The sequence below is a fragment of the Camarhynchus parvulus genome, chromosome 14 (assembly GCF_901933205.1).
Source record: "Camarhynchus parvulus chromosome 14, STF_HiC, whole genome shotgun sequence".
NCBI classification, from domain to species: domain Eukaryota; kingdom Metazoa; phylum Chordata; class Aves; order Passeriformes; family Thraupidae; genus Camarhynchus; species Camarhynchus parvulus.
In genome coordinates this window covers 15,588,153-15,612,154 of record NC_044584.1, presented here as the reverse complement: position 1 = coordinate 15,612,154, position 24,002 = coordinate 15,588,153, and the positions used below count along the sequence as shown (strand labels likewise).

Genomic DNA, 24,002 nt, shown 5'->3' with positions numbered 1-24,002 from the left:
TTTGGTGCTCTCAGATTTTCTTTGGAAATCTCCAAGCATAGAATTGCTTCTAGTAAAAGTGAGCACTTTGGAAACTTTGGAAACATTGCATTACCATTTTTGTAATGGTTTTTCATGCTCCTGAAATTCTGGAACCTGTCTGGGCTAGGAAAGAAATAGACTAGCTAAAGCCAGGATTATGCATGATGATTCAATTTTTGGTCTTTTATATTCTCAGCTTGTCATTCAGAATAGAATTTTATTTATAAGTCAGAACCAGCATTCGCTGGTGTAAGCAAGGAGAACTGAGGGATTAGTAATTTGCATCTCTGCATCTAATTGCATTAGATTTGCATCTCTGTCTTATAGATTTACGGAAATAGGTAATTTACACAGAAAATAGTGTCTTGACATAATATGAGAGGATAAAGCATAAACACATCCACTTGTAATCCCTGCAGGGCCATGGTGAAACTGTAGTGTTTGTGTTTGGGCAGAAAGGCTCCAGTTTCATCTATTCTGTCATTTTTTTCCTATTGCAATCTTTATTCAACAGGCAGATGTATGAATGCAACCCATTTTAGTTATCAGCAGAACATGAGTGCATTTTGTATTTTCTCAAGCAGCTCCTTTCAAGCAGAGTATAATTCCAGCTCAGAGTTTACTTCAGAAGTTTATACATGGGAATTTCTCTCATGTTATTTCTCAAAGTTACAAGTGAACCAAGAATAGCCATAATTTACCTGCTGTGTCTGCTAGAGGACCTAGAAAGAGTAAGAATAAGGATGTAATTTTTGAAAGATCCTGAACAACTTCAGTGGGATGCCTGTCCCAGTATAAAATAATAGCACTGAATGCCACAGAGTTTATGTGCACCTGAGGTTGTAAGGAGACATCTTATAGTAAATATATTTTGCAGGAAATCCTGATAGAACCACTCCTTTTTTTTTTTTTCATGACTACATAATGCATTTTGGACTTTTTAGACTTTTCTGTCTACTAGATAATGCATTTTAGACTCCAGTTTTTAGACTTTTCTGCTGACAGGATTTACATTTGGATGCCCATAATTAAGTTCACCAAGGAGCACAGATAAACTCTCTAAGCATGGTGCAGATTTTGGTACAAGCATCAGCTGAATTTGTACAATTTAGTTTCAGGTTAGTTACCAGATAAGTGGTGCCTGTGGCTGATAAATCATTTGAAAAGTATTTTGGAAAGGGCATTTTGCTGCAATTGATTTACTTTGTGAATGGAAATACTGCAGGAATTGTTCCTGCAGTGCAGCCAGTCTATGGGAAGGCTGGCTGGTTAATTAAATTAGAAACAAGTCAGTCACACAGTGTGTTTTTAAGCAGGCATGAGAAGGAGGAGGAGAGATCCTTGTTACTGTGGGATGCGTTCTATATCCTACAGAGGGAGAAGGGGAGTTAGGGGGGATTATCTCATACCGGAGCTGCAAACTTTGCTGCTTCTCTGATTTTTGCTTGCATGATATTGACACCTTCCAATCCCAGTTTTTGACAGCATCCTGGATACTGCACAGGAATAACTGGGGAGAGAGGGCTGTTTCCCAAAAGCTGGGAAATGGATGATATGGGCAGCAAAGAATAATTGGAAGGGTGGCTTACAAATGATGTTTGCTCTAACATTCACTGCTGTTCCCTGAGTCAGTGCCACAGTTCATTGGGTGTTTTGGGGACACTTTAAGAGGTGATAATAAAGAAACATCCACTATGCTTAGAAAAGTGATGGAAAGGAAAATTAACGTCTTAAATAGAATTTTTGGATGGAGAGGTCCCAGGAAATGTCTTAGAGACACCTTCGCTGACTTTTTTGGTGTGGTTTTTTTCCTCCTCCCTCTCTTTTAAACAATGTATATCAGGTTATATGTGAGTCAGGGACCTACTACATAAATGTATGTATAGAGCACAGATTCTCATTACCAGCAGCAAGCACACCCAGGCTGTTCAATAATTGAATATATTTCAGGTTTGCTGTCAGAAGAGGTTTGGATTTAGGAAAATCAACTTTAGACATCAACTGCTTTAGATTCTCCTCCTTACCCTCTTGTTAAGTGAAACTATATATAAGCTTTGGTGGGATTAAACATAGGTTTTGTTTGTATTTTTAACATATTGGAAGAAAAGAGGCATGGGGTTTGGGGTTATGCTACTTTATTCCTTGTTAATAATGGATGGAACAATCCAGTGTATCAACACAACCATCCATAAGTGGTTGTGTTAAAATCTGAAGGCTGTTATTCAATTTATAGAGAGCCCAGATAACTGAAGGCCCTCAAAGAGCACTTCTTTTTGGATTAACAGCATATTTAAAAGCATGCTCAGTCTGTGTAGTTGACTATTGATATTGAAGGGCTAAGAGAGCACTTAACTACTATTATGTATTCAAGAGAGAGGCTGTAGAGGCTCTCTTTAAATTCCCTAGTCAGAAGGGACAATGGAAGCTAACATACACTATTACTGCACAACAGGAGCCTTTTATTAGGTGTTTCTGATCCATTTCTGTGAGAGACATTTTGAAATAATCCATCACAGAACAATATTTCAGACCAGAACAAAAATAGTGCTATTTTTGTCTGAAAATGCCAATATTAAATTACACTTTCAGACAGCAAACCAAGAGAGGGCATGGATTGCTTATAAGGATCCTTGATATACTTGCAAATCTCCTGATTTGTTCATGAGAGGTGCAGCTTTGCAGTTTTCTTCATGCATTGAACACAAAAGTGTTTAGGAATAATAGTTGTTGCAAAAGGCACAAAGGAAAAGAGTGATCAGAATGTCAGAACTAACTCAGGGAGCTGGACTGGGAGGAAAAGAAAATAAAAAAACCAATCACTGAAATCAATAAAGAATGGGCTTTTTGGAAGATTTAGATTTAGATTAGGCTCTTGAAATAACAGTTTATAATAATGTAGGCAAAATGAGACTCAGCTTCATTTTTCAATCACTTTTTCCAGTGGCTTTGTTTGGATTTCTTTGTTTGTAAGTAGTATTAAAGAATGGATGAACTGGTACTTAGCTATGAGAGGCAGTAAGAAGCTCCTTTTGGTAATACAATAGAAAAAAATGTGTGTAAAGAGCAGCTGGTTTACCTGGAAAGCTGAGAGTACAATGGATTAGAGTAATGGAATCATCACTAAATCTCCTTGTGTGTAGTGAGTTACTTAGTTCCTGTATGACAAGCATTCATTTTAGCCACACGTGCACTAAACCCCAGCCCTGGATATTGAGTTGGTTCATTCCTGCCACTGAAAATGCTTCTGTGCTTCCCCTGGCTGTGAGGACAGCAGGTGGATGCTGTGAGAATCAGCACCACTGGCCCTTCCCAGCTCTCCCAAGAGCTTTTTGTGGGGCTGGGCTTCCTTGGGATTCCTGGAATGAGAGGAACATTGTCACCCCCTTGCTGTGTCCCAGGAAAAACCCCCAATAAGCAACATCTCTCCCCTTCTTTTTTTGTAATTCCCCCAAAATTCTTGGAGAATAAATGCCAGCGCTGAAAATTGGAAACTTCAGGTCTATGAGCCAAGGTATTCATGCCAGGTGTACGTGGTGCATTGAAGGCTCAGGTTCTCTGTCATGGTATAGAAACTTTAAACCATTGCCAGGAAAGCTTTCTAGAAGTTTCATCTGCTTCCTGTGACAGGAGAGAGCTGGGCCCATAGTCCAGCCTTGCACCATTGTTCATTTTACACCAACAGCATGATTGTAGCTAATGGTACATGTTTTTTTCTGCAGAAGATGTTATTTCAATTTATATTTCCACAAACAATGCCATAAGACATTCCAGCTAATTGTGTAATTTCTTTTCAGCTAATTGCAGATTTGTATTTCTGAGCTTCCTGTAGTGCTGGCTGCACAGTGGTTCCAGTTAAAAGCTATTTTTAACAGCAGGGGTTTAAAAATCCTGTATAATTTAGTGGGTGAGTCCACATGTTGATCCTTGGTGTTACTTCTTGCCTCTTTGAGGACTGGAGAAATACAGTGAGTTTTTTAGCTGTTTTACATGAGGCAGTGAGTACTCTGTGCAGCACCATTGATATTTCTGTAGATTAGTTTATCTGCATCATGTAAATAACTGTACACAAAAAACTTATTTTTGAAAGTATAAAAAACAAAAAAAGAGGGGAAATGCATTTAGTCAGAGATCTTAAAACCACTGGGAACTGAATTTTAAGTATTCTAAAAATATTAATGACTGCACATCACTTTTTTTCCACAGCCCTGAATATTTTTAGAGTAATTATTTCTCAGAATAACTGTGGTGCTTCAGCAAAGGACCTCATCAAACAGCACGTTCTTAATCATGGGCTGGAGGAGAGAACAGTGGAGGAAGAGAAGGATGAGTGGGAATAGTCTTTGATATTGGGACACCTGGTTTTGTCCATGCTGCCAGGCAGCATCCCAGGGTCTCTGCAATGCTCCTGCCCCCAGGCTGGTCCCCTCAGTGTCCCCTCTGCCACTGCTCCCTCAAAACTTTATATTAAAATCCTTTTTCATTAAAAAAAACCCAAAAAACAAAATCCTTTATTCCATCACACTAGAATTTATTGTCCTGGGGGAAAAATAATATTTTTTTTTCCCCTCATTCGGGAATTTATAGATTGTTTCTGTGTTCTCAAGCTTATCCAAATCTTACTGTCAATAATTCAGTCTTCCCTCACTTGTATGAATTGCAATTGAAATACTTTTAATACCACAATTAGATGCAGAAGAAATAATATTTTCTTACTAAAGTAGATTAAAAAGTTCCCTATTTTTTTCTAACAAAATCTAATAATAATGTTTTAGTTATCAGTAATAATATTATGTACAAATTCAAAGGCAGATTGTCAAAATATAATTAGAAGGCTCTGTGCAAGAAATTAAATACACTCTAGTAGCAGAGATGAAAAAAGCATCTGTTTTGAAGTACTTTAATTAGAAATTAGATGACTAGAGTAAGGAAAATAGGATTTGTATGAGATGAAATCAGAAAAACCATAAGATTATTAGCTGCAAAGAGTAGGGAAATACCTATGGAGCACGTAGGAAGCCAAGTGTTATCTAGGATCTATAGTGAATAATGTAAATAAACTGTAACCTTTGACTTCTAAAAATCTTTTACTCTGTTTTCTAGACATACTTGAAGTCATTATAGTTATTCTTAAAACCTAATGGAAATGAGTGATTTTCCTCATCTGTTTCTCTCAGCCAGATGAATGCCTCTGGCTCTTCAGCTCACTTTCATTTGAAGGCTTCCACACTAGCTCAGGTTTTGAAGCATCTGTGGTCTTAAATTCTCCCCTATTCCAACATCCCCATTCCTGAGGTCAAACAAGTGTGTGGATAGGGCTTACTTATTTATTTTATATTTTGTAATTAGAATCTCAATAGCTGCATGTTCGTTTGCCAGCTTCCACACAAGGGCTGAAGGCTGAGAGGGATATCAATACAGTCAGTGATGTGTTGTCTTAAAGTAAGGGGGAAAATGAGCTTGTTTTATGTTTTATCCTTTATATTAGTTGTGGATAGCTGGAAAAAAAGCAAGCATCTCTAAATCCTGTTAGTTAAGGGTGTGCTATTGCCTGAGAAGGTTCAAAGCATAGTAATTATTGAGATTTCCAGTAGTCACAGTCTTAGTTAAACTGCATAAATTACAAGAATTATTTTATTACTCTTCAGCATTTTCAATATTCCTCCTTCAAGTGACAGCTGCAAGCAACAAACAAAGAACTGGTTAATGGCAGAATTTTTTTTTAAATATATTTTAAGAGAACTCTGGCCTAGTGAATGAAAATTGAGAATTGCTCCTGTAACACTGTGGAAAATGTGCCGACCATTTGTACTTAATCCTGTCTTTCCAAACACATTGGACTCAACTCAGTGCAATTCCATTGCATGTCAATGCACAATGTCTAAAGTTTCACAAATCTCCAGAAAGATTTGATGGGTTGGAATTGTGTGATTCACAGATCCTGACAGCTTGAGGCATGTCAGTGTATGTGTGTATAAAATCCTGTGTGTGTGTATACAGATATATGCACATATATCTGCAAAACCAGATGTCTCATATCCCACTTTTCCTGGTGGACTGTATTCCAGAAGTGAAGTTTCTTTTCTAGTTTGAAAGTACAATGTTCAATCTGTATTCAGCTGAGACTGCTAAAGTTCAATTTTAAGAAAACCTGATGTGTTTTATTTAAGTTCGTTTAAATGAAAAAAAGGAAATAACCTTAAACTCATGTCATTTGTTCAAAATGAGCATTGGTTTAAATGGATATGGTTATTGCTTTTATTTGTATTCCTTTGGGAAAAAAAAAGTTTTGTTTTATCTGGTTTTGTTCTTAATCCTGAACCCAGTTATTTACTGAAAGCAATATATTTGCACAAATATATTTGTGCATTCCTCTGAGCAAAATCTGCTGAACTCAGATGTGTCAGCGACAACGGGAGCCACGGAACCCAGGTCCTACCTGGCCTGGTGTCCGTGCTGGGAATGCTGCACAGGATTTTCCTGCTGTGCTGGCTCCAGGAGCCTCATTGCACCCAGGGGCTGAGGAGGCAGGGTGGGTTGGGGCAGCACTTTTGGGAGAAGCAGGGTGACAGGGACAGAGAGCAGCCAGCGAGGCTCGCGGTCCCCGCGGGATAACAGCGGCCTTGGCGTTGGGGGCATGTCTGTGTTCTGCTTTTCCAATGTCAAACTGGGGTTGTTTGGGCTCTTGCTGCTTTGAAAGTAAAGCAGAAAAAAAGCTCTTTTTTTTTTTTTTCCCAGAAAAAAAGCACAAAAAGTGCCCCCGGTTCAGTGCGCCGTTCCGGTTGTGATTTGATTTGTATTTTGGGGTGAAAAACTGAGGTTCAGTTGAAGTTTTCCAAAACCAGATACCACTCTCTCTCTCTTTCTTGTAGGCAGGGTGCTGCTGTGCCAGGCAAACCAGGAGGGATCTCCCGTGTACAGTGCCCCCAGTTCACTAGTATACACATCCACAAGTAAGCTAGTGTTATGGCTCGTTTCTTGTTCTGTTTTTGTGACAAAAGCACATTAATGTGAATTAAGCCCCCTAAAAATGTCAAGTTTCCCAACAGCTTTTGTTAAGGTAAATGTGGTGTTTATAAACATTTGTAAGTCATGTCAATAGATAATTCAGTGTTTTTAGTTGCATCTTTATTCTCAAAGTCTATCATATTTTAAAAAAGAAAATGCCTGTATTGCAATATTGTATAGAAATGAAGTTCTACAATAACAGTGACGGTTTTTGCAATCCAGTACTGTTGTGTGCTCTGCATTTTGTGTAGAAGATGTGTTTCTTCTGTCCTGCTCACAACTGTGATTTAATACACAGAACATCTATTACCATGCCAGCATTTGATGGGTCAGGAATTAGACACAAAGTATTTTTTTACAAAGGAACAGTCTGTATGAAAGGGGATATTTTGAGGCATATAAAGCTGCCCTAGTATAAAGAACAGAGACAAACTGACATGATGGATGCAGCCATCAGCCATTTTTCTGCACAAAACTTTGGAGTAGAGATGTGTCCTCTGAAATTCTGAGCAGAAACCTTTTTTGGGAGTGTTTTAGACTGGATTGGTGGCACCACTGATTCTCATTCTGGCCTCTAGTGGGGTGAGAAACCTGGAGCTGAATGCAGGAGCAGTAACTGCTGCTTGCAGCACCCCGGCTCCGTGTTCATTGTCAAGAGAATACATGGTCTGATTTAACAGCATCATCAGATATGCTCTTCATGAAGATTGCATTCAATCCAGAATGCAATTCGACTCTCTTAGAGCTTATCTAGACTGCTAAAATTATTTTTAAATTAAATCCAGGAATTAGTACAAAAGAGTTCCATAGTGATCATCTCTACAGTCATGTAATTCTTTTATGTCAAACATTATCAATGGCATCCCTAGAGCTGCTGCTTTTCCAGGATTCATATGGGATCCCCTTTAAATGAGGAGTCTGGAGCCTACAAATGCATAGTGAACTAACCAAATGCATCAAGTGTTTTCAATTGCAAATTAAAATGTCAGTTAAGTCTGCATTCTCTTCCAGGTGCTCCAAGAATATTTTCTAATATGTCACCTTTCCCTAGCTGTGGGGATATTTTACAAATTTTTTACACAGAGATATGAAATACTTCCAGTTTAAATTAATGCTTCTTTTTGAAATATTTAGTGCACCCATTTTTGACTGACAGCTGTTTCCCTGGAAAATGATCCAAACTTTTCACTCATTTCACTATTAGGAGATTCTTTTTAGAGAAGAGAGGGGCAGTGTTTGTTGTAATTTTCTGAAAACTGGTCTTCTTTGAAAGCTTTTCCTAAGTTTACCCTGTTGCTCCTATTGTCTCACTGAGTTGTACCCCAGGAATTTTATTGCTGGGATTGCTGTTTCCATCAGATGATATTTCCACTAATATTGATTCCCCAAAGAGACCCTGAGAGCAAGCTGAGCTCTGGAGTTCACTGTTTCCTTTGTGTCTCCTGAGTCAGTCCTGTTGAAAAATCCTATTTTGCAGGGGTGCTCCTTGAATAATGATATCCTAACAAACACCTATTTGTTTTCAATTATGCCAAATACATAAATAAACAAGCTTTGCCTATCTGTCTCCCACTGGGCTATGTGGAATACACAGTTTCCTAACAGGCATTGCTGGTAGCCCTTGCAGTAGAAATTATTACACTTTTGTTGAATCTGTGTGTTGGCTAATCATGATTTTTCCATTATTATGTATAGAATTTCCTCTTGCCAAAATGCAGTTTCCCCTACAGGGTCACAACTCCTAATAACACAAAATTACTACAATTACTACATATTGTAATTAGGTTTTTATTCCTCCTTATTACAAAACTTTCAATAAAGATGTAAAATAGCTTCATTTCTATCGGAAATTCCACTAGAAATAGTGAATAGAAATGAAGGTTGACTTTCGTCTCATTTCTTTTATTAGTTTAAAGATCTCCTATATTCCATTTTAGTGCACATTTGTAATATTGAAATTATAACTGATAAGTCAACATTAGTGTCTAGGAGATGAATATTTGTACTATTATCATTCCATGTAGACAACAATATTTCAGCCTTCCTTTTTGAATAATTTGTTAATCGTTTATTCTGTTACTGCTGATATTGTATCTGGGATATTTTACAGCCGCTTACAATGGAAGAATTAAGAGATTTTCAATTTGCAATTGTTTTAACAGAAGGGAAGGAGTGTGCTGGGATTTTTCAAAAGCCATCTAAGATACTTGAATTTCACAGAGTGCTAATGGCATTTAGAAGTTTTCAGATATTTGGAAGAGGATATTTTATATTTTATATTTTTCAAAGTGTTGACTAACTTGACTGTTTATCTTTTGCTCCTGAGTTATAAGGCATGAAGGGCTGGAACATGGTTGTAAAATGTATTTTTCTTAATTTGGCTGGCTTGGTTTCTCACTGAACTTGTTGGTTTGTAATTGTACTGGCCACTGGAAGCCCCCGATGGCTCTGAGCACTTTTACCCACTGGCTCTCCAGAAAGCAGACTGCAGTTCTTGGAGCTACTCCTTCCCTTCTGATATTTTATTTCTCCAGGATATATTTTATGTATCACACTATACATTGCCCAGCACAATGATTAGTTACACCTCTGAATATGTCAGGAGATGGAAACATGGCTCTGCTTCCTTCCATCACTTCTGGCCCTTCATGTAATACAGAAAGAAATGAGCTGTTTCTTCTGCAAGCAGTGGAACAAATCAGCAGCAACAGTCTCTCATGCCTCATCTGTTCTCTTATGCTGAAGGAGAAGATGGGACCTGGATCAGTTTTTCATTTGCACACCTATTGTTGGAATAGATAATTTTTTATGTAGAAAGCAGTTTCAGCATGCCAATGTGCTTCTATCCCTGGGCTGGGCAGGTCCTGTGACAGCCATGGGCAGGAAATCCAGGCAGAAAACCTTGTTTGCTGTAGATTCCCACAGGACTGGCACCTCCAGGGCAGAACTGATACAACAGAATTCAGTTTTGGCACCTCCAGGGCAGGACTGATAGAACAGATTTCAGTGAAATCCTTCATCACTGCCATAATGCAGGATGCAGACAAGCATTGAAAGGAGTTCTATCCAGCCAGGAATGATTGGAGTTCACCAAATCCCAGTGAGTCAGCACTCACTGGAATCTTCCTGCCCAGGACGCCCAGGATATCTGAAAATAAGTTAAGCAAGTTGGCTGCTCATAACTGACAGTCTCTTTTTACCCTCACTCTTTAGAATAGTTACTTCCATAAGGAATTTTAAAATCCTGAAGAAAATTTTTATCTACTGGTTAAAAAGAAATGTGTCAAGGATAGTTTTGGAATTTTTCCAAATTGAAGCCACATGCAAGTAATATCCATGAGAAAATTAAGACCCTGCTGGACAAAAGGAAGATTCAAAAGAAGAAAAAAAAATTCTGTCTCTGAATGTCTGTATCACTGTTCTGCCAAAGACAGTAACACAGCTGGGTATGTATGGATCAAAAAGGCAAAAATACAAATCTGAATTTATGCAAGAACTTTTAAAACTGTTTTGTGCATATTTTCCCCAATTTTTCTATAATGTAGAAGTGCCTGAAAATGTGAATGAAGTAGGAGCTCATGAGAGCCAAAGCATGGGCAAGAAGGAAGATGTGAAGTTGTAGAATTGTCAAGTTATTCAGGTTGGAAGAACCTGCTTGCACCAGAACACCTCTGAGGATGGAGATTGCACAATTTCAGGGGATCATCTGTTCCAAGACTGCATGTCCTGGCAGTGGAAACCTCTCTGGTTGCAAGTCATATTTGTTGTCCCTTTTCTTCCCAGCGTGTGCCTGGCTCTGTCCCCTGATAATGTCGCTGTCCTTGGTGGCAGGGCATGGAAGAGGAGATGCATTTCCAGTAGAAATCCTCCTGCTCTGGACTGGCTCACCCAGCCCTTGCTGGTGTGGTGAGGCAGCAGCCTCCAGCTGTGCATCCCCTTCCAGCTGTGCATCCCCTTCCAGCTGTGCGTCCCCTTCCAGCTGTGCATCCCATCCCTCAGCAATGTCCAGTTGTGCCTACCCAGGCCCTGTGGAGGGCAATGAGAGAGAGATTAAATTTAAAAATTAAAGGGAAGTTCATAAGCAGATAAATATTTTTTTACTCTCTAAATCAGCACTTTGAAACCTGAAACTTTTAGACTTTATTTTTGCTCCAAGTAAGCATTAAGATACTCGAGTTATTGAGTGTGTAGCTACTAATGGGTTTTTCTGAACATACATTGAAGGGATAGTTCACCATTAGCTACATGGGTAGCTCACATGTATGGTAAAATATTTTAAGTTTCTCCATGCTTTTTTTCAGAATCATGTGCAGATGAACATCTCTATTTCCCAAATGTTTAGCATGCCCATAAAAGTGAATTTTGCCTTGACTTCAATGAGTACATTTTAAAATGAAGTCAATTTTGGCTTAAATTTCCTAAATGTTAGAGCTGTTGCATCTTCAGTACGCCTGCTTATCAGCTCCTAAATAAGTCTTTCATACTGCAGTCAAGTGATGGAATTAAAAGAAGAAAAATATGAAAATGCAAAATCCAATATTAATTCATTTTATTTTATCATACTCAAGGGCAAATGAAGTTGATGGCCCATTTTTTAATTGATATATTGATTACAGTTTTGGAAGAAGTGGTGGTGGAATTCAGCAAAAATGATTGAGGTGGTACAAATGCTTATAAATCTGTCCCACATTGTTCGTGTTCTTTAATTGTAATTGTCTGATAAAACTTCCATCGGTTTCTGTAATTAACCTAATGGTCTAAATGAATTTCCAGATCACTGGTTATTCATTTCAATATAGAAAATGCCATTACACTGAGTTTAATTAATACTAAGTAAGTTTACAGTCCATTGTACCATTAGAATAGAATTTTATTGTTTTAACTGTTTAAATTATGAATATTACTTCCTCTCATCTTGTTTGTCCCATTTATGGACTTGACTGTTCATTTTCTATTCATACTAAAATAGCATAAACCCCTTATAATTCAAATATTTAAAACCCAATGCTCTTCAAGCTCACATCCTCAAAATATCAGTGTAGATGGTTTTTTTATTTATTGTTTCAACTATTTTTAAACAGAATTCAGTGAGTGCCAAGCTCATAATCCCATGATATGCCCTAGAACGTCTTATTTATCTTGATATTCCTTTCACAGAAGTACATATGACAGATAAGCACTCACCAGAGAATCCTTTTGCCTTGCGTCAGACAGATATTAAAACAATAAACTATCTTGCCCTGGGATTTTACCTTATGAGCCACCAGGAAACAACAAGGCAAAGATGAGATGTTTTTGAAAGGTGGGAAGGCAGTTCTTTTGGAAAATTCCCTGGAAACCTTTGGTCCTGTAATATTTTTGACAGGAAATATTTTAAATGCTAAAGTTTTGGGGTTTTTTTTAAAGCAAGGAAAACACACTTCGTTCTGTCAGAGCAGATATTAGCAATGTCCCAAAATTAACCCAATATTCCTACTATTCTGTGCATTTTGTGATAGGAGAGAAGGAAAATCTGTGGAACAAGCATAAAGTATTAATTACATGATGTGGGATTTTTTTCCATATTGAAAATATTGGCACTTACATATAGCAGACATATGTCCTAGTTTTAAAAAGATTGTTTTTTCCTGTGGGTGTTTTGTTTTAATTCACAGATTGAGATTCAGGGTCTTGCTTATAGAATAAACAGGGAAAATCATAAATATACCTTTTATATTTATAAAGACCATATCCAGCTGGAGGATTTAGTGTGTTTGAGGACTCATTGTGCTACAGAAATGAAAATTAAGTCAAGCTTGTCTATGCAGTATGTCCTTGCTTTTAGAAATAGGTTACTTGGCTTAGGAATATTAGTAAACCACCTAAAAAATGCTGTATGGAACTGTTTTCATCTTGCTTGTTTCAGTGAAGACATTCCAGGTTTTATTTTCCTGTGGCGTTACTAATGGATTGAAGGAAGACCTTTGACATTTCTATTGTGTTCTGGGATATTTTCAATACCAAGAAAATTACACAGGGAAAATAGAAATTTTCAAAAGGTGATTCAAAGTGCGCTTCTGAGCCAAATCATTAGTTGGAAGCATTTGGTCTGGAAACCTTGATTCTGTTGATTTTGTCATGTTTAATCTGTTACACACCTGTAATTACCTGAAAATTACGCTGTAATGATGGCAGTTTGCTGCCACTCCAAGCAGCTGAAGGGTAGATGCTCCTGGTGCTGGGTGAATCCTTCCCTGGGTTTTGTGTGTCAGTCATGACTGACCTCATTAAATCTGAAGGGACATATATTCCAATGACATCAGTGATTCATTTGCTCTGATTTTATTGTTGTAGTTTTTCTTCATTTAACTGTTTGGCAGGCTTGCCATTTTGAATTAGAATATGGGTCAGGAGCAGTTTAAAAAATGAGTATTCATGTGGTATAAATAATTTGCCAGCGCTTCAGTATTTCTGAACTGAATGTAGAAAGGTTCTGCAAACTAAATTTTTAATTGGTCTGTGTTCTCTTGAGCTAAATTGGGATGGGAAGTCAGTTCATCACCAATGAAATATATATCAGGGCACTATATCTACACCTTAGTGATTTTGTTTCTTTATTGCTTCGTAGGAAAGAGGTAGAGCACCCTGCAAAGGAGGCTGTGATTGGGCCATTAATTAACCAAATTAACCATTGTAGGGGCTGCAGTTCCTGACTGAGTGTACAAAAACCCTGCCAAAGGGAAATGTGAGATATACAATCCCATATATGATTTCCAGGCTACAGAAACCTTATTATTGAACATTTAAGGGTCAAACTATCTTTTGATTTGCTTCCTGAATTAATTGCCTTCATTTATGAGGAGAATCACCCAGTAGTGACCAGGAAAAATGTGCCAATTGCCCTTCCCTTTTGTGTGTTGAATACAGCGGGTTTAAGTGAAAGCTTAAATAAAGAGGATACCAAGAGAAAGTAGGAAGAGAATGACTTTCCATAATTCCCTCCCTGGTGTACAGAAATGTTGAGAAATGTTGATGTCATCTCATGTTGAGAAGTCTTTAGAAGGTTTTTGTACTCTTTTCTGTCCCATTGTGTTGAGCCTTGCTATGACACAGGACAACACCACTGACTTTGAAGTAAGATAAAGATATTACAAAATTTTAAAAAAATAGGTAAAACTGTATTCATATACATAGCATTGCATTCTTGATTTAAGTATCATCCTGTTTTTAACTGTAAAGTGAACCTCTTTGGGAGTTTTTTTTGTGGCTTTTTGTTCGTTTTGGTTGGTTGGTTTCAGGTTTGTTTGGTTGGTTTTGGGGTTTTTGCTTGGGTTTCTTTTTTGTTTGTTTGTTTGTTTGTTTTTTGTTTTTTTAATTTTGAAATTTATTTTTGGTAGCATTGCCTGAAATTCTTCCTACAGCATTTTTGGTGTTCTGTATTAGTATACCTTGTGTTTCTGCAACAATTTTCAGGATAACTCTCATTTTACCTCCTGTCTATTCATATTTTAAATGATTACTTATTTATAAGTCATCACTAAAATACATTGCATGTGTCCAAAACATGTAAATGTGGCTTTCAATTCACTCCCAAAAATGTGTTTTCCAGGGCCTTGCTGTTTACCCTCATTCTTCTGTTGGTCTGTTCTGTGCTGGAGCAATGTGTCTGAACTAGCAGGCTTAGGAATTTTGGAAAGAGAGACACGTCCTGAATTTTGTCACTGACTTTTTTTACCACTTATACACAGCCCTACACGTGGGTAGTGGGAGATAGCTGGAAAGACAGTAAATTGTGGAGCATATCTCTGTCCTTTAGTTCAAATAATAAAAACTTTGTGAGCCCAAGGACAGTGGGGAGCTCAGGTGCCTTCCCCTGGTGCTCTGCTGTTGGTGGATACACTGCACTTGGCCCCTGGCAGCACTGGTGACTAAGCTGTGATTTAGGGCACAGGACTGTTTGGATTTCCTCTTCTCAGAATGCAGCTAAATAGTGAGAATTACACGTAGTAATTACATTTACTATGTACATTTTGTTTACATAATGACAATTGCATTCAGTATTACCTTACCATGTTCTGAGATGCAATTGTACATCAGAGCACCTTGAGCACAGTCCTGGGTGCCACCTTCCCTGGCTCTGCATCCTCTCTGCTGCTGTCACTCATTTTTAGTACCAGACCCACAGTGTTGACTGTGGTACATCTCAAATCATCCTGTCTGTCAGACAGCAAACTCTTAATTTTGTGCTTTTCAGCTTAGCCTGTAAGATCTGGTTTCAAATAAAGGCACACCTTAGTGTCACTATTTTGTGGTGGTTGTTATTGAATCATGGCTCTTGGAACTGTGCTGTGTACAGCAAAATTCAACCTGAATTTCACAGATAATAAGTGCTTTTTAGGAATTAACGTTTTTAGTATCAGTATGACTTTGCAGGTGCAATTCTTTGTTTTGACAATTTTTCCTTTATGGTTTGGATTAGGTTAACAGCTGGGTTTTTCCTCTGTTGCTTTCTGCCTAAATTGTTCCCAATGCATTCTGACAGTGATCTTTTTACAGTTTAATAATTCTTTTGAGCTTTAGGAATCCTTGTGTCATCTAAACAGTATTTCTTGTCACTATATAATTGACTTTCATAAACATTCAAATTACTAAATTTTGTCATCTCTTTATAGCAGTGCTGCTCTTCATCCAGCTTTCCTCAACCATGGCCTTTTTCCTTTGTCTTGGAAGTGGTGCTTTGTTAGACACAGGGGATTTCTTCCATTTACTTGAAACTTAGAGCTGTCCAATAACTGGGAACACCAGACAAGATATTGATCACTTTGATCATCTATATTTGAAGATTGTTCTTTAATTTAAGATCAAACATGTCTTCTCTGATCTCTACTGTTTCTTTTCCTTTATGGCCTGGGTGCTTTTTTACCCCCTGATCTTTTCCTTCTGTTTTAGTTGTTTCCTTTGTGAAAAGCCAACTGTTCTTTGTACCTCAACTATTTGTAATTCCAGCTATGCAGTACTCTCATTTTGATTTTAAGTACATCATAAGTAATTTCACCAGCAGTCATAGATTTTTTTTAAACTCAAAGGTGTAGATTGGTGTCGTTACATAGTTTTACAAAAAGAGTCCTCAATCATCTTGCCTCTTTTTTTGTATCCCTTCACCTCCATTTTCTTCTGCCTGTTCTTGGAAACCCCTTGATGTCTTAGGGTGATGCCAGGTGGCTGCATATGCAATCCAGTTAAAGAAGGGTGAGGTCTAAGGGAATTTCTGATAACAACAGAATCGCCAAATGGCCAATTCTGAGTGGCTGAGGTTGGAGGGAACCCTGGAGAACAAATTGTCCACCCCTCCTCCAGCAGCAAGGTCTGGGGAGGCTCTCCAGGACCAAACTCCAACAGCTTGGGAACATCTCCAAGGGCGGAGATCTCACAGCCCCTCTGGGCAGCTGTGCCAATGGCCAGCCACCCTCAGGTGGAAAAAACTTAGGCAGGAAGATGAGAGAGTTTCCATGCTTGGGCATCAAGGTTTGGCTCAGAGGGTTATAAATTAATGGCATGTCATGGTAGCCCTTTCCAGAGAAACCAACAGTGGATTGTTTATTGGTACATGAGAAGAGATGAAACAAAAAGAATAGTTCCATCTAGACTTAAAATAATTACAATGAAATCAAGGTCTCAAAGTCATTGAAATAATAGATCAATTAGATCTGAAAACAAGTACAAGATAAGCAGATGAAGTTTTGTTTGAACAGTTAAGTGTCTTCCTAAAATTTAACATAGGAATAAATAGTAGGTTGCTTTTTACTCAAGTATTTAGTTTACAGTTTTCTTCATATGCATTTGATTATAGTTTGGTATGAAATAATCTAAAAATCTGGTTCTTCCCACGTCTGAGGCTGAAATATTTGAAAGCAGTGTTTTAAAGCAGTTGTCTGCCCCCTTTCTAGAAATATTTACATGTACCTCAGTATAAAAAGTTTCACCACATTTATGTGAAATTTAGTGCTAATTTGGATTTGACAGGAAACTTAATGCAATAGTGTTGTGTAAAGGGATTCAATTACAGTGTGCAGTGTTTTGTAAGTAACTGTCTTGCATAAAAAAGTTAATTAATCAGAGCTGTGTCAATTTCCTTGTGCCATGTCAATTTGCAGCAAGGTAATTAATCACTAATCGCCCAGCGTGCAGCAAACTAAGGGACAATCCATGAGTCATTTGTTGTTATTTTTTTCCAAATAAATGGCACACAGAGCCATGAAGAAACACATCTTGCCTTTCATAATATTTTTATCGACAGTTTTGCATGTTGTAATAGACTGCAGCAACAAGCAGCTGTAGTTCAATGGAATATGAATATTAAAGAAACAAATGAGAGCAGATTTATAGGCCATTGCTTTTCTGTTATGTCAGTTTTGAGATTACACTGAGCAAATGAACAGTGAAAAATTACTCTTCCATGTGGAGAATGGTGATTAGACTTGTACATTAATTAGAGATTTTTGTTTTCCTTTTTAATGCATTTCAAATGAGAATGTCCTATAAGTAGGGGTTTCTCCAAAATACAGATTTATTCATTCCTAAACAACAGTGTGTAATACTGGCATGGGGCATGTATTTTTTTTTTACAATGGTAAGGAAATAATTGGTCTATAATTTTAAGTATGGTTGAAAAATTAAATAGCTTGTGAAAGAAAGAAACAGAAGTGACCAGTTGTGACTGTGTTTGATGTATATGGGAAATTTCCTTTGAATGAAGTTAATTCACAACTAGATCCCAGGGAAAATCATCTCACAACAGTGACAGGAGATGAAATGTATTTTCAGCCTGTAATTTTAAACACTGTGAACTTCTAAAGATTTTTTTACCCTGAATTTGAAGTGTGTGCATGTACATATATTTATATATAATTTAAATGCATTTTCATGTTAAAATCTGTATTAACAGAGCTTACATTTTGCTTGCAGTGTGCTTTGGTCTGTGTATTTAAATGCACAAATCCTCTTTAGCACAGTGTTTATAATTCATTCAAAGAATGCCACTTAATAATACTTCTTACTATTACAGTGAAGGGAGAACACAGCACACATTGGGATAAACCGCTGATTCCATTCCTGAAATCTCAGATAATATCATATAGATTATTCTGCTTAGCCTTTCTCAGCATGCTACCCATTATATCTCTTTGTTTTTAATTTATTGTGTTTCCTCAACGGGGATCCTCCTGAACTATGGGAATGATGTAAATGTGTCTCCCTGTCTCTCCAGCAGTTACGCTGTGCCACAGTAAATTAGCGACAAACCGATTCCAACACGACGGAACATTAAAATTCTTCCCCATAAAACATTTGCAAACTCTTGGTGGCGGATGACCCGCTACTCTGTGCAGAGGAGGAGAGATTAGGAGTGATGAGAGGTAGATCTGCTCATCCATTTTGATGGCACACCTTTCTTGGGGCATATGGCACCCTCATACAAATTCAAACCGCAGCACAAATGTGAAGAATAATTGCCCATTAAAGTGGCTGTATATTTTTATGGCTTTGATACAAAATCTGCCCCCTGTTGTCTTTTGCATCTGCTGCTCTTTCATCTATCCCAAAGCTTTAAAACTTTAATACGCAGTGTATAACCCTTAAGTATTTTTTTTGCCAGGTTATATTCCTCTTCTTGGGAACTCAAGCTTTTCATTGTGCCTTCAGTCTTTGTTTTCCCAGGCCTTGTTGAGATATGGTGCCTACAAAGAGCACCTCCCTGTCGTGTTCATTTAATAAAAGATTAGTAAAACAAATGCTTATATTACATCTTCAGGGAAAAATTAAGATTTGATTAAATTTCATCTGTGAACTCAAAAGATTAAGTTTTTTCTTCCTTATGCTCATATTTGCTTTTTTCTATAAAATCATTAGTTATCTAAATTTTGCTGATACACTTCTATGAATCCTGTTAATTCCAAAGGCTTTTTATTTGCTTAAATGTGGCAATTTGCTGGCCATATTTCATGTTTGAGGTCTAAACTGAAGTTCATTGAAGAGACAATGATTCCACGTTTACAAAGTGTAAGAAGAGAAAACTTTGTAGGCAATATTAATTGTAATAATACATTTTAAAATAGTTTCCCCTAAGTATAGAAATAGAACAAACATGTTTAAAAAATACATCTTAGCAGCATGTTCTTAAAACAATTTAATTTAGGCTGTAGTAGATGATTTGTATGATTTTGGATGATTGTATTAAGCAAAGGCAAGGATTTCCACAGCATATTATTTATAGTCTATTTTTTTTAACTTGAAAAATTAAAATTGCTGAGTGACTGCAGGAACTGAGTTTTGTGATTGTAGCCTCATTCATATTTAAATAGCAGAGTGAATATCTATAGAATAGATGGGGCCATTAGATGAAAATGTAAATTGTTTTCTATGGCTTGATGTTTGATTATGTACTGTCCTTAGAAAAGCCTTTCTTTTTATAACCTCATGTTTTCACCTCCTATATCAACATGCATTTGGAGAAATCTGCCTTTTCTCAGTCACAGATCAGAAGAATTCCAGTCATCAAATTACTTTGATGAATTTAAGCTACTTTTGCTTAGAAGTGGGCTCAGATGCTTCCCTGCTGAGAGTCAAACACATTTTCAACCCTCTTGTATAATAGCATTTTCACTGACTGGGTTTCAACAGCTTGGCACTGAGGCACTAAGGAAGGTTGACCTACAAACTGTAAGTCATTAAAACCTCTACCCCTCCTGGCTACTATCTGCATTACTTTTGGGACTGGTTAATGGCATTTAATGCTTCCTGATGGGACAACCCTTTTCATAAAGTTCTTTTTATGAAGTCCATTCTTCAGTTGTGTTCTAATGCTGCCACTTCTGCTGGTTATTTTGGGGTGAGGATATTAAAAAGTTGGTAGCAAAATAAATTCTGTGGTTATTACATATTCCTACCCATTTAATTTCTCAGCTGGGCTGAAGGAGCATTATGGGTTGTTTTCTGAACTCAAATCCAGAGCAACAAAACCTGTTGATTATTTCACCTCTAATCTCAGTCTCTAATATAAATACCTGACAGTAGAAAGTGTTTTCAGATGAACCCAAATCAGTTTTTGGGATGGATATCATTCTGATATGAATAAACTCAACTGTTAGACCTCACTTGGTTGTAAGGCCTTGCAATGCCACTCTTAGTCCCATATTTAGTTTCCATCAGGTCTGATCCTGTTCCTGACAGAGCCACACCTCACTGCTCTGCCTTCCACTAAATGCTTCTGTAGTTTTTTAGTGCTTTACTTTACTTCAGACATTTCATGCTCTGGGACTTTATTAAGAGTGCAGTGTAAGGCAAGCATAGCGAAACAATTACATTACTTCAGGCTTCTCATACAAACTCATCCTTTCTAGTGCAGATCCTTTGAAAATGATAAAAACCCATCACTCTCTTGTCTTAGCATCTCCCATGACTGCTGAGTCTCCCTTTCAGGTTTTGGATTTGGTAAACTCTTATGGACTAAGTGACTCTCCCTGCTATCTCTGTTTTCATCCTTTTTCTTTCTTGTTAAGAAAGAGCTTTCTTTCTCATAAAAATATAATTTAAAAAAATAGTTATTTTTGACTCATTTGTTGGTGGGGCACTCTGCTTTTCCAGTGGCATTTATTTGTGGAAAGCATTCACTGTCAAAGCTTTGAGGTCAATGCCCTCCTTGTAATTCTTTCCAAGGTGTGACTGCCATGAAGAATAAAGAAAATTTAGGATAAATGCTCAATTGCTGCAAAATATCTATCTTAATATGTGTGTGTGAAAGCTGGGTTGAATGGCACAATTCACAGGAAAAAATGCTCACAAACCACACAGGGTGTTCCTTCTTTCACAGAGCCATTTCCTCAGTGTCTCCCAACAATTCCAGTTGGTTTTAATTATTGCTTAGGACCCTAAAAGAACAACTGCTGTAAATATTGCCAAATGTAGATGTTCATTACAAATAATTAATTACTGCAACAGATCTCTGGGCAGGACTTCCAGACCATGTCTTGCAAGCCCACAGTGGTGTTACATATCTTATATTGCTGGAGCTTAGGCTGTTTTTGAGCTAGCTGGATTTGCTCTCTCTCTTCTGTTCTTCTTGTGAAAATGTCTTTTCTATCAATATTTAGAAAACTACAGATGCAAGTGAAGAAATTTTAAGGTTGTCTGATTTTTTTTTTTTTTTTTGTAATTGCCACTTAGGTCAGTGAAATGTCTCCTGATTTTGACAGTTTAAGAGTGTCCCTAAAGGCTACACTTTATCATTTAATGTGTCCATCATTTCAGTTATCAATTTTTCCTGGACTTTCTCTCAAATCCGTTTCCACCTATTTATTTATTTAAGCAAACTCTTCTGAACACTGGTTTGTTGGGTTTGTTCCTTTTTATTTAGTTTGCGTTTTTTTTTTTTTTTTTTTAAGACACAACAACTTAGCAATCAATTTTTTGGAGAAACTTACTTCCAGCAATGCTTATTAGTTGGAAAGGAGTGATTTTCTGAAGGCAGGCAGACTGCAGCTGAACATCACTCTTACACAAAGATAACTTCCCTGGATTAGATCAGTTCTCCATCCAGTCCTCCACCTCTAACTGGAGAGGAGCAAAAGCTGGATGAAGAAAGAAAAGCAAAGCTGTAAGACTGAAGGGAGTGTGTAGGTCTGTAGTTCTTTGAACATTATGTAAAACTGTATTTTGCATTTTCCTCTGCATATGGTATTAGTTTTTATACAAGGCTGTACACTTGGAAAGGAAAAAGACAGAACTTACATGGTTCCAGCAGCCGATTATAACTCTGTCACTACCATATTTAGATTGGTCAAAATTCAACCATGTTGCATATGCAAAAGTAATTACATCATCCAAATTTCATATAGATGATGTATATGTTGTTTTTCCTTAAAAGAAATTTTTTCCAGTACAATTCCTTTGAGACTTTTTAAATGCAGTTGCTTGCAAAGTTATCAACAGAATATCGAATTCTTCAAATTCATATTTATGATTTATAAATTCCTTTTATATTCCTTATAACATATGGTATTTGCACTTTCTAAGACGTATCTAGTTTATTTGCATTGTCATAAGGTTGGTTTATGTTGTATCACAGGCATGTGATTCTTTGCAGAATTGCTGTGTAACCTTTTTGTCAGAGAGAAGGACCTGGAAAAGGCCCAAAGCCACCACAGTAAAGCAGTAATAGAGAAATCACCATAATTACAGTATGTACCTTCACACGTTCAGCCAGCAAGGCCTAAAAGTTGTGAATTTTTTAGTTTTCTTTTTTCAAATTCAAGGCTTCTTTTAAAATTTGATGCTAAATGAGGATCGAAATAAATTCGTATTTCAGATTTGGAAATCGTTATACAACAGTATTTCCATGCTTCCTTTTTATTAGGGGTTTGCTAAGCAATATTCATTTCGTTTCTTTATTTATATACTGGGAAAAAAATTAAATACAGTGAAGTGCATTTGATGTAACCTGGTGCCAACAGAGCTGGATTTGATTTTAACTTGTCTTACTGATGAATTCATTCAAGAAATGCCTGTTCTAACATTGACACGCAATATATGTACAAAGGAGAAATGAAGTAATGAAGCACTGCTTAAAAAACTGCCAGAGAAAGCAAAGTGTGAAGTTTTGTTTTTTGTTTGGAGTTTTATTATTATTATTTTATCAATTTGAAAGTTATCAAGAGAGAAGTTTTACAAAAGGAAAGGCTCTAATACTGTATTACTGTTCAATTTCTGATTAAAATATTTTGAGTCTCACATGGAATGGTAATTAATGTTCACAGGTCCAATGACAATATAAAAATGTCTGAGTTAATTTCTTTGTTATATGATTAAGTTATTTCTATTTGGTCTGAATATTATGTGGATTCAGAGGTGTTCACAAGATATACAACTCTTGCCTTTGAAGGGCTGAAAGTTACTGTTGTGTACATGGTGCAGCCCCAAAAAAAAATAGAAAAGAGAGGAAAAATTCTTTGATTTATTACACAGCTAAGAGCTGGTTAAGAATCCAGCTCTTGAACAAAAGCAAAGCTCTGTTCATTTGGCAAAATCACTGGATAATTGAGATGCCTCGAGGTCACCTGAGTCTCTAATGTCTCACCCCTACTCAAAACAGGGCTGACTTCAGAAGACAGATCCAATAATGTGATGCAGATATCTCTGACATTATAAATTTGAGCCTGAACTTGGACCTTGGGAGTCTCCTGATAGTAGTGTTGGCTGAACCAGTCAACACTCTTTTCATTAGTGCCCTCTGAGAAACTCAGAGCCAAAAATGGCACTGCCATCCAAATTCCCAGTTTACTGCCTGCTGAACCAGTCAACACTCTTTTCATTAGCGCCCTCTGAGAAACTCAAAGCCAAAAATGATGCTGCCATCCGAATTCCCAGTTTGCCGTCTGCTCTTTGCAGGCAGAGATTTGTGTGAAAGGACGAGCTAAAACACTTTGGCTACTCCCTCGTCCAGCTATGGGCAAACACTTACACCATCACAACTCCAGATTTATCAGAGACATCTTAGGACAATCCTTAGGATTTTTCCTCCTGAGAAGCTGAGAGGCCTCAGGAACAAAATGTAAACAATGGTTATCTGCTGCTGTGGAATGCAACAGGTGCATCTGTGATTGGTCTCATAGAGTTGTTTCTGATTAATGGCCAATCACAGTCAGCTGGCTCGGACTCTCTGTCTGAGACAGAAGATTTTGTTATTCATTCTTTCTTTTTCTATTCTTAGCTAGCCTTCTGATGAAATCCTTTCTTCTATTCTTTTAGTATAGTTTTAATATAATATGTACCATGAAATAATGAATCAAACCTTCTGAAACATGGAGTCAGATCCTCATCTCTTCCCTCATCCTCGGACCCCTGTGAACACAGTCACCCAGAATTGCTCCAGAATGTGGCACTGCCATCCAAATTCCCAGTTTGCCGCTCTTTGCAGGCAGAGATTGTGTGAAAAGACAAGCTAA

At 37.3% G+C, this 24,002-nt stretch overlaps 1 protein-coding gene across 14 annotated transcripts in view; it reads left to right on the top strand.

Moving 5' to 3' along the window:
- The window catches only part of RBFOX1 (RNA binding fox-1 homolog 1), an 815,431-nt gene that overhangs the window by 743,389 nt on the left and 48,040 nt on the right, over window positions 1-24,002 (top strand). For 13 of the 14 annotated variants that reach the window (XM_030957841.1, XM_030957844.1, XM_030957847.1 and 10 more), the window contains one exon: window positions 6,891-6,971. The exons of the other annotated variant lie outside the window; for it this stretch is intronic. In XM_030957841.1, coding sequence (XP_030813701.1) covers window positions 6,891-6,971 — 81 coding nt within the window. The remainder of the gene's footprint in view (window positions 1-6,890; window positions 6,972-24,002) is intronic. 14 annotated transcript variants of the gene reach the window in all.